Here is a 13,248-nt window from a genome sequence, read left to right on the forward strand (position 1 = left end):
TGTAGCCTACCATGTGAGGGAGTTCTCCCCTCCCAAAAAGAGTTGGTTGGGTCCATATAGTCCGTCTTTTCCAAAATGTTTTCTCAGCCGGGCCGGCCCTACAGTAGCCATAAGCGTCAGGAAGGATGGATGGTAGAAAGAGGCCAGGAGGGACTGAAATGGCCAGGTAGATTGCTGCTAAATGTGCATAGCTTCCAGATTACAGACAAAAAGTGGCAACTGGTAAAGAGAGATAGCCTATAGGCAATGATTATTAGCAATGTCATTATTGGGCTAATATTGGACGTTGTAGCGTTGTCAAGCTATTCGTAAGCAACATATTAAATTACTTAAAATATAGCCTTTTGTATCCGATTCATAGACTTTGCAGTATGCAAATAACAACACTGAAGCTTGATCTGTGTAGGCCTTTGCGGTAAAAATTGTAGCCTCTGAACAGCAGATCAACCAGTCGACCATTGAAAATGATGAGCCCTAAATTAGTGATGAGGAGGCCATGTCACAGGGACAAGTAGAGAGGATAAATTAAAGTTATTTAAAGTGCAATTATGCTACATGATAAACCTATATGTCTTTTTTGCTCAGAAGAGGGTGTAGTAAAGGAGTAGCCTAGGCTAAATCACCAAACAGTATAGCCTACCCATGCAAAAACGCATGTAGCCTAAATATTAGTTCAATATGCCTCTTTGTGGAAACGTGGGATAGGCTACATTTCAAAGGCTTTATTTCTTTCTTGTGGAATAGTAGAATATTTTTTGTTAGCTTCTCAGTTGAAGTGAATTATTATATAACCTTTACACATTTGTTGAACCATACTAATAAAAACTACATTCATTTATCCAATTTCCACCACTATGGAAAAATTGGGCCGGTCTTGGGCCTGAAACTCCCGGGCTGAAAAGTGGCCCCACTCCGGCCCTGACTGTAGAGATGAACTTGTCACTAATCATGTAGTGGTGTTTTCTATAGCCTATTCTTTAACCTGCCGTTCTTTGAACTCTTTAAAAATGTTGGGATATGTCTGTGAGGTGCTTAGCCAAGTTCTATGCGTATGCTAGCCTACTGCTTTTGAATGACTTTGAAACATATTTTACAAACGGGCCTTTGTGTATCTGATGGCTTGCCTTCACTATCCGCAATGTATCTGAAATAGTTCCAGATTTCACCTTTTGTTTTATCCACAAGACAAGGTCTTTCGGCAAAGAACTATGTTGACTTTGCTGCGCACTCACTCAATCAGAGCTGCCTGCTTGACACACCCACTTGCCTAGATGCATGCAAGGAGCATGGAGAGTGGGAGCAGTCCACACAGACACAGAACGTTATTATTTAAAAAAAGTATCGATTCTAAAAACGTTGGAAATCGTATCGTTTTTTGCATGAAGGCATTGATACCTTTCTAGTATCGATACACCGTGCAACACTACGCCCCGCCCACACACACACACACACACAAATTCACAATTTTTTTTAATTTTTTTATATTTAGATTTTATATTTTGCAGAGAAAATTTTGCAGAAGCATTTTAATATATTTGGCAACAATAATGCATATTAATATTGTTTTACTCAGTGTTTCTAAACATTAGTGCAGTGTTGTCATCGTCTCGTCTTAGTCATGGAAAAAAGGTCATTGACGAACATATTTCGTCTTGTCTCATCTGACGAAATTAACACTAGACTTTTAAGTTGACTACAATGTAGCATATTATTGCATCAAAAAGTAAAAATGGGTTTGCATTTCATGCTGTCCTTCTAAGAAGGCAATCAAATTGATGTTTTTACAAAAAAAAATGTAGGCCAACTTTAAGAGCTTATTACTTTTGAATAAGACAAATAATCATCTCAAAACCTCTTCGGTATATACCTTCCCTCATGGACTCTACTTCTGCAAAGTTTTGAGAGTGTAAGTGCTCCACATTGAAAATCACTTGAGAACAAAAATATGCATTTTCCAGTTGCTGTACATCTTTTTTTATCTGGATTTGTTTCAGTCAACAGGTTTCATGAAGTAATTCCAGTGTGAGATTAGAATTCTACACGTTACTAGTCCAGAGTGTACATTTTTGACCAAAAATGTGGTTTTGTTTAGAGATGAGAGGAATATTTTAAAAAGTGGTACACATACAATACTGTGCATTCAGTGCAGTTTTTTTTATGTCATGTCAATCCATAGTAAAAAGGCATATCTCAGCAACAAAATAAGATGTCAGGCTGAGAGTTCCTATTATAGTCATAAGACATGGGGGACTGCTTGGACAAAAATATGTGTCCAAAACTCTTAGACTATGGTGTCGAATTCAATATTTTTCTTTTGAACTGACATGAAGAAAAAAAGACCCTAAAAAAATGCTTTGAATGGGGATGAGATGTACTGTATGTTACTTGTTATACGTCATATAATATATGTGCTGTGTGGATAGGATATACTGTATGTCTCATGGGTGTATGGGATATATGTTATATGTGATGCTGTGCTATGGAGCATGAAATGTTAATGTGTGGAAATTAAAGAGTCTATCTATCTATTGACATTAGTGAATATAAACGGTTAAAGATGTCCTTACCAGTTCAAGCTCTCTGGCATTAGTCTGCTCAATCTTTGAAAATGTTGTCAGTCCTGCATTCACCATGGCTGTGGCCAGGGATAGCCCTGCAATGTGTGTTTTCATTTTGCAATCAACAAATATGATTACTTTGCTGAAACAATGTTAATGCATTTTCATCACATAAAGTAGCTCAAGACATTGGGCCTCATTCACCAATATCTTCCTAAGAATTTTCTTAGGTTAACTGTAATCTTAACTGTGTTCTTAAGGTCCTACGAAAAATCACAAAGGTGTTCTTAAACCTCAGAATCGTTCACAGTTTTGTTCTTTTCATGCTGAATCCCATTTCTTCTTAAGTTGACAGGGTGTGCCAATTAGGGCTGGGCGATATGGCTGAAAACTGTATCACGATATAAGTATTTCATATCAGTCGATATCGATAATTATTGATTTTTTAAAATCTATTTCAGATAAGGACCAGAAGGAAAAAAAAAGTTAAATTTAAACACTTTTATTTTAAATTAACCTTCCTCTGATTTTAATCACCTCAGTTATCAATCAAAGCAAACAGGGAAAAGAAATAGCAACACAATCATGAAAAACACTCAAATAAATAAATGTGCACATAAGTCTGAATGAAAAGCAGCACTGGTTGAAGCCTGGAAATATTGTAAACAAAGTAGCTTAATTTGCTAGTTTATCATAGTCTACTGGTTAGACTCCCCACGTGTGTTTAAGTTTCAAATGAATAGGCTACTTTTTCTCCTTGGGACAGGCCGTTTGAGTCTTGGAAAATACTTTTTCCATTTGCATCGGGATTGAGATGATTAGAACTTAACAGTCAATTTGAATGCATTAGTTTTGAACAAATTCGTGCAGTGTGCTAATGATGCTAACCGGATTTAATAGCAACTTAGCCAGTCGTCTTGCACGATTGTGAATGTTTGGATTACATGTGCATGCTGAGGAGCAGGGCCGGAGTGGGGCCACTTTTCAGCCCGGGAGTTTCAGGCCCAAGCACATTTAGCAGCAATCTACCTGGCCATTTCAGTCCCTCCTGGCCTCTTTCTACCATCCATCCTTCCTGATGCTTATGGCTACTGTAGGGCCGGCCCGGCTGAGAAAACATTTTGGAAAAGACGGACTATATGGACCCAACCAACTCTTTTTGGGAGGGGAGAACTCCCTCACATGGTAGGCTACAACCCATGCAGAGGCAACGGTGTCATGCACAGAATGCGGAACGTGTATAGCCTACTTATAGACTAACGTGACAAATGTCAACATATTTTTTCCTCGACCGGCCCAAAAGTGAAGCGGCCCACCGGGAATACTCCTGATTCTCCCGATTACCCACCCCAGGCCTGCTGAGGAGGGATGCGCCTGTTGAGAGGGGGAGAGAGAGTGCACGGGGCAAGGACTCATTGAGAGTCTGTGTTGAGGTAGGCCTACTTCTATCCCTACTCTGGTAGAGTTGCACATACTACAATGCAAGATATATTTAGCCTATTTATTTATGGACAACGTAAGGCGGAGTGTGTGTTGCTTTTAATTATTGAATGTTCTATCGAACATATTTTTTATTGATACCGATTACATGTCTATTGCGATACATATCGCTATCGTTTTATCGCCCAGTCCCAGTGCCAATTGTTCTTAATTCGCCTTATTCACCCGGCGGCCAGAACGAGGCTAAAGGGTACACTTGCCATTACACCTCAGTCCAGCAGATGGTGGTGGTAATGCACTCCATTTGCAAACTGCCAAAAAAAACTCACTGAAGATGGGTTCACTCATAGATGTAGTTGTATAACACATCTGCGATGCTATCATACACCCATTTCTAATGGATGAAGCCTTGGCCTGAAAGAGAGGTCGTCAGGTGGTCCCCAACCTTCTCTGGGTGTTTCGACCCTTAACCACAACACCCTCCAGTTGGCGGGTCAGCAGTGACTGGCCAGGTCACTGCCCCTCTCCTCCAGGCTTCCAGCTTGTGTCCTCTCTTTTGTGCCAGAGCCAACAGGAGGCTCTCTCAGACGCTTCTCCCAGCCTACGTATGGCTGCTTTCCTCAAGTGGCCTCTCAGTCCAACCTTTATCAATAGATCCCACACGGATTAAGCTGGGAAACCTCGACATCCAACTTCCACTGTCAACAGCCATGTTGCCCACCCCTTGTCCCAACAGTCTTGGACCAGTTGCTGGTATTTGGCTTTTTTCCTCTGCAGCTTCACAGCCCTCCTCCCACGGCACCGTCAACTCCACCAGGATGATCTTCTTTCCCTCTGGAGACCACAGTATGATGTCAGGCCTTAGAGTTGTGGATAGTACCGCCTCGGGGAAGTGGAGTTTCCCATTCCATTTCCCATCCCTGGGCTGACTGCAGGAGATTCTGCCTGGCTTGGCTATGGACAACAGGAGTTTGGCCCTCTTTCGCAAAGGCGATGGTGCTCAGCAGTGGTGGTGCTTTGGCTGGTTGTTTCTTCCTCCTTTCTTGCTCCAGGATGTCTGCAAGCACTGCCAACACCTTGTCGTGGCACCACATGTATCTTCCCTGTGTCAATGCGATCTTGCACCCTGACAGAATGTGCACCATTGTTCCTTTTTCACCACACAACCTGCACAGTGGGTCCTCCCGCATCCCCCACCTATGCAAATTGACTGGGGTTGGTAAGGTGTCATACACTGCTCGGAGTAGAAAGGATATACGGAAGGGCTCCAGCCTCCACAGTTCACTCCATTTGATTGTCCTCTTGGGGAGGTTCCACCTCGTCCAGACGCCTTGAGTTGCAAGCTCAATGGATTTTGCTCTCCTCCCTTCTTCCTCAAGGTTTCGGACTTCATCCTGGATCATGGTTCTCTTCTCCCTAGGGGTGGACTTTGACCACTGCTGGAAATGTGCTGTTCCTAGACCCTGTCTTCCAATGCAAGTGTTTCCAATGATGTCTCTGGTCTTGAGAGAAGTTTCTGCCTGGTTAATTGCCGTGCTGGCGGCCCACTTACAGTGGGCAGTGCTTCGACTTGGCCAGCTTCACTCGCGGTCCGCGCGTGGGATCACGCGGTATCACGCGACTTTAATTTGTATTTTCCCAGTGAGACGCTGCAACAACCCAAACAACCGGTAGATGGCTCAAGTGAGCAGGGTGTCTCGTAAAAAGAAATGGAGCCTGGAAAACCCTACACAGACTTCACTACAGACTTTAGCAGACTGGTTTAGAAATAATTTAATAGACAGAAATATGCCTGCCCTGCCCTAATAAAGAAATATTTGGTTAACTGCGAGTGAATCCCGTTTGCAGCCGTAGAAGAAACGCAGGACAAATTAAACATTCTGGTTTTCTCTGAGTGCAACGATGATAGACAGACATCATTTGGACAAAATATAGAGCATATTAATCTCCGTTGCTCAGCCAAATGCCTTCCTGTTATGTCCTGTTATCACGGAGTTACAGGCGATAAACGATTTTTTAAGGTCACAAGTTTACTTCATTAGCGGTTTATTTTTTTGATTATTAAAGAGTGTTTTTCATTTAAAGGTTTGACTTCATGCTTATTCAGTAGAGCATTTAGTGCTCTTCCCAATCCCAGACGTTCACATTGCATGTTTGTTTGTAATGGATGCAACCGCGAGATAGGCTACGCGTTTGACGGCAATGAGTTGTGAATGGACATGAACCAAGACATATAGCCCAGCAGCAATCTAGGGACTGTTCGTTATTTATTGAAGGGGCCACCGGAGGAATTTTGAGTGCTTCAGTCAAAAGTTGCATGACCCTCCCTTGCCTGCTAGAAATTGTTCAATGACCCTCCGACAGAATTGTTAAAAAAGACATGACCCTCCCCTTGCCATTCCGCCCGCGCTGCTTTGCGCCACAGCCACACACTGTGATAACGTTCTTAAATCAATCTTTCGTGAGCTTGCATGCTACCAGTCCTTCCTTTTCAAATGTGTTGCGCCTGTTTGCACAATTTCACAAATAATCATATGTAATTCCACTGGAGCTCCAAGCGGTTGTGTACACGCAGCCTTATAACACTGTTTACAGCTCTTTGAGTCACGGTAAAATGTCATTTTTGGAACATAGCTAATTTAGATACAACTATGGTGTGGGTGGTTGCGTCTCTTTAGGAGTCCGCTGTCTTGGTTTGTATAGAAATGGATATAAGTGACACGTACACGCAAGACGGTGGAAATACGGGACCGACGGTAATAGGGGGAATTCCGATATGTTGCTAGTGACAAAATATTAACTTTCAGTGTTTTACGATGTCTTTGTCATGAGGAAGTATTTTTCCCCATGCATTTATTCTAGGCTACTGTCAGTGACTGCCGTGAGAGAAGCGGGTTCTGTGTTTCGTTCATGTCAGTGACTGACGCGAGAGAAGCGGTGTCTGTGTTGTGTTGCATTGCGTTGCGTTAATTTATTTTCATTGGGCATACCGTGCCGTGCCGTCCACAGCTCTTCAGTTCTGACAAAGCCAAAATTACTCCTTTTGAAACAATGAGTGCAGGAAGCGGTTTGTATGGTTATATTGCTTGACGGGGGGGATCCCAAGCAGCTTTCAGCCATAAGGCTACTTTGAGAACATTTCAATTCACCCGACACTAATATTCAAAATGTTGAAAACTATTTCGGCATAGCCTATAAAGCAGTTTAATTAAATGGAATGTTAGTTGTAAACAAACGAGCTACTTGGTGAGGCTTGGCCTCACAGATGCGCTCGTGCCTTAGATCAGGGGTCCCCAACCTTTTACGTACCATGGACCGGTTTGATTCCCATTTTTTTTTCACGGACCGTGGGGGGGGGGGGGGGGGGATTGGGGGTTCGGGGGTTCCATGTTCCATATGTGTTGTGCATGCATTACTTGAAAAGAACTAGCTCCAGTTATGTATGAACAGTGAAGGTAACTATCTCTTAAAAACGTGGAAAACGTGAACTTGAAGAAGTGAAAATTGAACAGTATGAACTATGAAAATTGAACAACTTGAAGCTACATCTATCAAGTGTGAACATGCTTAACAAAATATGGGAACAAAACATGGGAACTAAACGTGCATTACGAATATAATCAGTGGGAGCCCTGTGCTTGTTTCCCTGCAATAAGACAGTGACACCCTCAGTGTGTTTGAAATGTCCAGTCGATTGCGCAATTTGGTTTTAGTTGCAGTCATTGCAGAAAACCCGGCCTCGCATAGATACGTGGTGGGAAATGGTAGCAACGTTTTCAGCGCTTTTACGGCTATCTCGGGATATTCTGCTTTGGTTTTGATCCAAAAACACGCCAGAGAGGTTTCCTCATACACACTCTTAAGACCACCGTCATTTGCAATTTCGATCAACTGCTCTTCCTCCTGCACTGACATGTGACTATTTGGGATATTGACAAATGGGTTGCGGACCCACTCATTGGTTTGCCGTGGATCTTTGGAGGATGGGAAGTAGCCTAACGCTCAAACTCATTTGAAAGCACAACAAGGTGATCGCACACCAGCTGCCCTGCCTCAGTCTCTCCCAAAACCCCCACTACTGTTTGGAACATATCAAATACACCCCGTCCCCATTCGTCCCCACAAATCAAGCTTGGCTTTAAATGCAGCGACTTTATCTGCCAGTTTAGAGACAGTCGTCATTCTCCCCTGGAGTGACAGGTTGAGGTCATTAAGCAACCCGAATATGCCACATAGGTAAGCGAGTTTTGAGACCCAGTCCTCATCACTAAAATGTGCAGCTAACGGTGACTTTTTTTTCTGTAAGAAATCTCTGCAGCGGCTCTCGCAACTTAAACACCCTGGCCAGTGTCTGCTAAAGATGCTTGTTTTTTGTTGCTCATTCTAGCAGTTTAGCTAACTTCGTGTCACACTACCGTTCGCCAAGAACTGATCAAGTGAAGTGAGCGGACCTGAGGCTGCGCAGCGCTGAAGGCAATATGTAAAGTGTTGAAGGCGGGACAGACGTAAGAAAATAGACCTTGCAAAATGCAAACATGCGTGCAATCAAACAACTGCATATAGGCCTATGCCATGTAAAAATGTGACATTATTGCGAATTAAATTGAGTTTAGTTTGCATGCATTTTTTTTAAACTCATGTCGTAGGCTACGGCCCGGTTAGGAATGTACGAGCCGCGGCCCGGTGGTTGGGGACCGCTGCCTTAGATGGCAGGAAAAATCTTCAGCCTATTAACTGACCACCCGATTCACGTTGGCTGGGGGGGAAGGGGGGCCATCAGACATTTGTGACCAGTTAATCCGGCCCTGCCCCCCAACAAATCACACCTTCCCACCTCTGACAGCTTAAAAGAACTCAAAGACCTATTCACAAACCTGCGGCATTTTGACGTGTTTTGAAATCCTATGCAGCTTTCAATAGTGAGGAAGCAATTTTGCATTGTAGGCATAACTAACATGCAATAACGCCACCAACAACAACCAAAACTAGGCTAATCATTGTCAAAATGTGAATTAAATTTAACATTATTGTGCATCAAATTAAAATGCATAATAACAGAATAATTTAATAATGTTACAAAGATACTACATCAATCCGTATGTTTCATTAGGCTACTAGGCTATTTGTTTTGCCTTATTCTTGATTCATTTAGGCTTTGCCTTTTTATTCAGGGGCCGTATTCACAAAGAATTTTAAGGCTAAAAGTAGCTCCTAACTGGCGAATTTAGGAGCAACTCCTAAAAATAATGGGCGTGTCACCCCTAACTTTAGGACTCCTAATTTTTTTCACAAAAAGTAATTCACGAAGCATTTTAGACCTAAAAGTAGCACCTAAAAGTCTGGGACAGCTTAAAAGAAGTCGAGAAGACTCCTAACTCACTAAGACCTATTCATAAACAGCTTTTTGTGGCATTTTACACTGCAATGTTTTGAAATGCGCTATGCGGCAACAGGAGCTTCCAATCGCGAGGGAACAATTTTGCATTCATAAAAGGAATGCAATAACGCCACCAACAACAACCAAAACTACTCATTGTTAACATGTAAATTAAATGTAACATTTCATTGTGAATCAAATTAAAATGTTCTCTTTGCAAATGTAGCCTAGGCATATGGTGACAGATTAATTTAATAATGTTGCAAAGGTACTGCATCAATCCTTAGGCCTATGTTTCATTAGGCTACTAGGCTATTTGTTTTGCCTTACTCTTTATTCATTTAGGCTAGGCCTTTTTATTCAGTTATTAATCATCTTCCGTCCTTCTCACTACTTGTGTAGCGCACGCATTCTCCGACCTGTCACCTGTCACTCATCATCGGAAGGGAGGTGTTTGGAATCATTCCCGCGTTACAATCGTCAGCCAATCAAGGTGGTCACTTCAGTCAAGCCCCTGCATGAGTAATGACGTCATCTATAGCAACGAAGACTCACTCCTAGTTTAGGAGTTGTCTGAAAGGCTTTGTGAATAACTTTTAAGAGAAAACTCCAAGCTAAAATCTTTTAGTGCGATTTAGGAGTAGCCTACTCTTAGTGGTAAGATAAAAGCATTTGTGAATAGCCTACGGCCCCAGTTATTCATCATCTTCCGTCCTTGTGTAGCGCACGCATTCTGAGACCTGTCACCTGTCATTCATTATCGTAAGGGAGGTGTTTGGAATCATGCCCGCGTTACAATCATCAGCCAATCAAGGTGGTCACGCTTGCCCATTTACACAAATTAATGGTCGAATATTACTGATGATCATTGTTATTTAAGAACATGCAGTGTGCGTAGGGCACCAAAAACATCTTGCTCGTAAAAAAGCATCATACCGCACATTGTGGCGGGTCTGTTATTAAGACGAATTTACATGACACAATGCCATAAAATATGCCAGTTTTAGGACACAGAATAATGTTTGTAATGATACCAATTAGGCCTACGTTTAACAGTAACAAGTGTAATGAGCTATTCATTGTCGAAGGTGCATGGTCAAGTGAAATTCTTACTTTGGAAAACAAACATTTGCCAATCATCGCCGATCATCAGAATATTGCTCTGGACTGCAGGTAACTTGTTAAGCCAGTGGTTCTCAAACTTTTATTTAATTCCCCACTTTGATCAAGGGGCATGACTGATGATAGTGGAGATAACGTGTTATCCCGAGGCCTTTGCCAGTCAGCATCTCCGACGGTAGTCTACCCTATTAAAAATATACGTTTTCGATGTCCCAAACGGAGAGACATAGGCTACTTGATTGTTTTTAACGATCTCTATGCTACTCACAAAAATGTAGGCATGGGGACATGATGAAGTAGGCTATCCAACTGTCGTGTGTTAAATTATTGTGATTACGAGCCAGTGGTTTTCAAACATGCGTGACTCGGACATCTAACTAAATCCAACAGGCTCATATTGTCCTCACATTCGCAAAATGAGGACCAGTATTTTGTCAAATTGCAAATAGCTATTCGTTTTAACGAATTTTTATGATAGTATGCTTTTTGTATAGGCTACTATCTTAATCTTGGAATATCGGGAGGGAAGTGGCGCGTCTGCAGTCAGCCAAATATTAATGCAATTCTGCGGCATAAAGCAGATGTATTTGTTTATTGTACAGAAAAATAAAAATGACATGTCAATCAGTCAATTGACTACATTGCAGTCAAGAAGTAGGGCAAATTAAGACACTGTTTTGATTTGCGTAGTTGCATTGCCCCCAACACTGACAATAACATAGCAGATTTCGATTTTCGCTACTACCGTGTAGTCAAGCCTTAAGCCATACCCAAGTAGCCTTAATCGAGGTAATGTTTAATTATGCATGATTTATTTTGTTATTGAATTCGTAGGCTGGGATTCCTCTCGGTAACAATTATGTTTGGTAGCCTCCTGCTTTTTCAGAAGGGAAGGCAGTCAGGCTACTGACAGAGCGATGTACAGTGGCAGAGCGACGCACAGTGGCTGAAAGTGGTACTAAAGCTTCACGCAGCTTCACGCCTTGTAATGCGCGACTGAAGTGGCCATTTGAAAGCGAACTCGTTGAGAACTCGTTCTGACTCCTGCTTCCCTGGTGAGTTGGTCTAGGGAGTCCCTATATGTCAAGGACAGTACAGGACTGCACTTGGCAACTTTAAACTCCTCCATCACTGATGACAGGGGAAGCTGGAGCTGGCCTGACCTTATGTAGAGCCCCAAGGATGTGAAGCTCGGGGGTATTCCCAACCATCTTCTAAGGTGCTTGTTGAACTTCCTTTCCATTTCTTCAACAGTTGTTAGGAGCACCTCATATACAGTGAGAAGCCACATGAGCAGGGCATGTTGGTAGATCCAGCACTTGTATTTCCCAGGCAGGCCAGACTTATCAATCTTCTTCAACTTGATTTCCAGTGCTGGAGATGCTGTTCTTGTCTGACAGGGAATCATCATACCACTTTCCAAGGCATTTAATTGGGTTCCCCTGGATGTTCGGGATCACTTCCCCTTGAACAAATAGCTTGAACCTTTCTTTGGTCTTTGCCCAAGTGGCCATGCGATCCAGTTCTGCCAGGACCCATCTTGCCTGCACGTGAGTTGGTGTTATCACGGTAAGGTCATCCATGAATGCCCTGATTGCTGGCTGTTGACATCCTGATGCGGTCTTTGGCCCCCTTGACATTGTACTCGCTGCAGAGATGATCAGGTTCATTCCCATGATGAACAAGATGGGAGAGATTGTGCATCCTGTCACTATCCCCTTCTCCACTGGCTGCCACTTTGTTATGAACTTGGTGGACTGGAATCGCAGCTTGATGTCTCAGGTAACTGGTTATCATGTCCTGGATGTTATGTGGGATGTGGTAGTAGTCCAAAGAAACTTGGATCAAGTTATGGGGAATAGACCCATATGCATTTGCAAAGTCAAGCCAGACGACTGTTAGGCTGCCTTTCTTCTCCTTTGCTTCTTGGATAAGTTGGCTGAGGACCCCTGTATGCTCCAAGCACCCGGAGAACCCTTCAACACCACCCTTCTGGATAGAGGTGTTAATATATCCATTCTGGGTCATGTACGCGCTCATTCTCTTTGCAAGCACAGCAAAGAAAATCTTTCCCTCCACACTAAGTAAGGAGATTGTTCGGAACTGGCTGATCTGTGTGGATCCCTGTTCTTTGGGCACAAAGCACCCTTCCACCCTTCTCCAGCTTGTTGGAATGGTTCCCTTGGACCAAATTACCTGCATAAGCTTCCACAGCCTTCGGAGGAACTTAGGGCATTTTTTGTATACTTTGTAGGGTATACCACTGGGACCTGGAGCAGAAGATGATCTTGCATGCTTGACTACCTCTTGAACCTCTCTCCATGATGGACACTCTGTGCTGAGGGATGTAGTAGGTGGGTCGATGTTAGAAAGCCCATGATTTCCTTCCAGGGCATCGTCTCTTGAAGGGTCACTGAATGCCTCCTCCACAGACTGTTCCACCTCCTCTTTGGAACTTGTTAGAGTACCAGATCTTGCCTCCCCCAGCAGTGATTTGGTAAAGCGGTAGGGGTCTTTTACAAACTGCGCTCGTGCAGCTTCCTGCTTTTTCCGCCTCTGCTTGAACCTCTCAGCTCTTCTTGTTCTGATGAGCTGCTCGCGGAGGCTGGCTGTCAGCTCTTTTATTCCTTCCTTTTCTCCTGTGCTTGCCAGTTTGAATTGCTTCCTCAGGGTTTTGATCTCCTTTCTAAGTTGTTTGATCTTCCTTTCTCTTCTGTTGTCCTGCTTTTCTGGTTTTGGTTTCTTATCTGT

The 13,248-nt window shown here is 43.0% G+C and overlaps 1 protein-coding gene across 1 annotated transcript in view; it reads right to left on the reverse strand.

Annotated features, from left to right (window-relative positions):
• hfm1 (helicase for meiosis 1) overlaps nt 1–13,248 on the reverse strand; it is a gene marked incomplete at its 5' end in the record, with an annotated part of 281,244 nt that overhangs the window by 121,671 nt on the left and 146,325 nt on the right. The window contains one exon of the mRNA XM_076295693.1: nt 2,568–2,653. Within this exon, the coding sequence (XP_076151808.1) occupies nt 2,568–2,653 (86 nt within the window). The remainder of the gene's footprint in view (nt 1–2,567; nt 2,654–13,248) is intronic.

Source organism: Alosa pseudoharengus, unplaced genomic scaffold (assembly GCF_046254945.1).
Source record: "Alosa pseudoharengus isolate Yale_2024_CS ecotype anadromous, Long Island Sound unplaced genomic scaffold, YU_APseudo_1.1 YU_APseudo_1.1_scf_2, whole genome shotgun sequence".
Lineage (NCBI taxonomy): Eukaryota > Metazoa > Chordata > Actinopteri > Clupeiformes > Clupeidae > Alosa > Alosa pseudoharengus.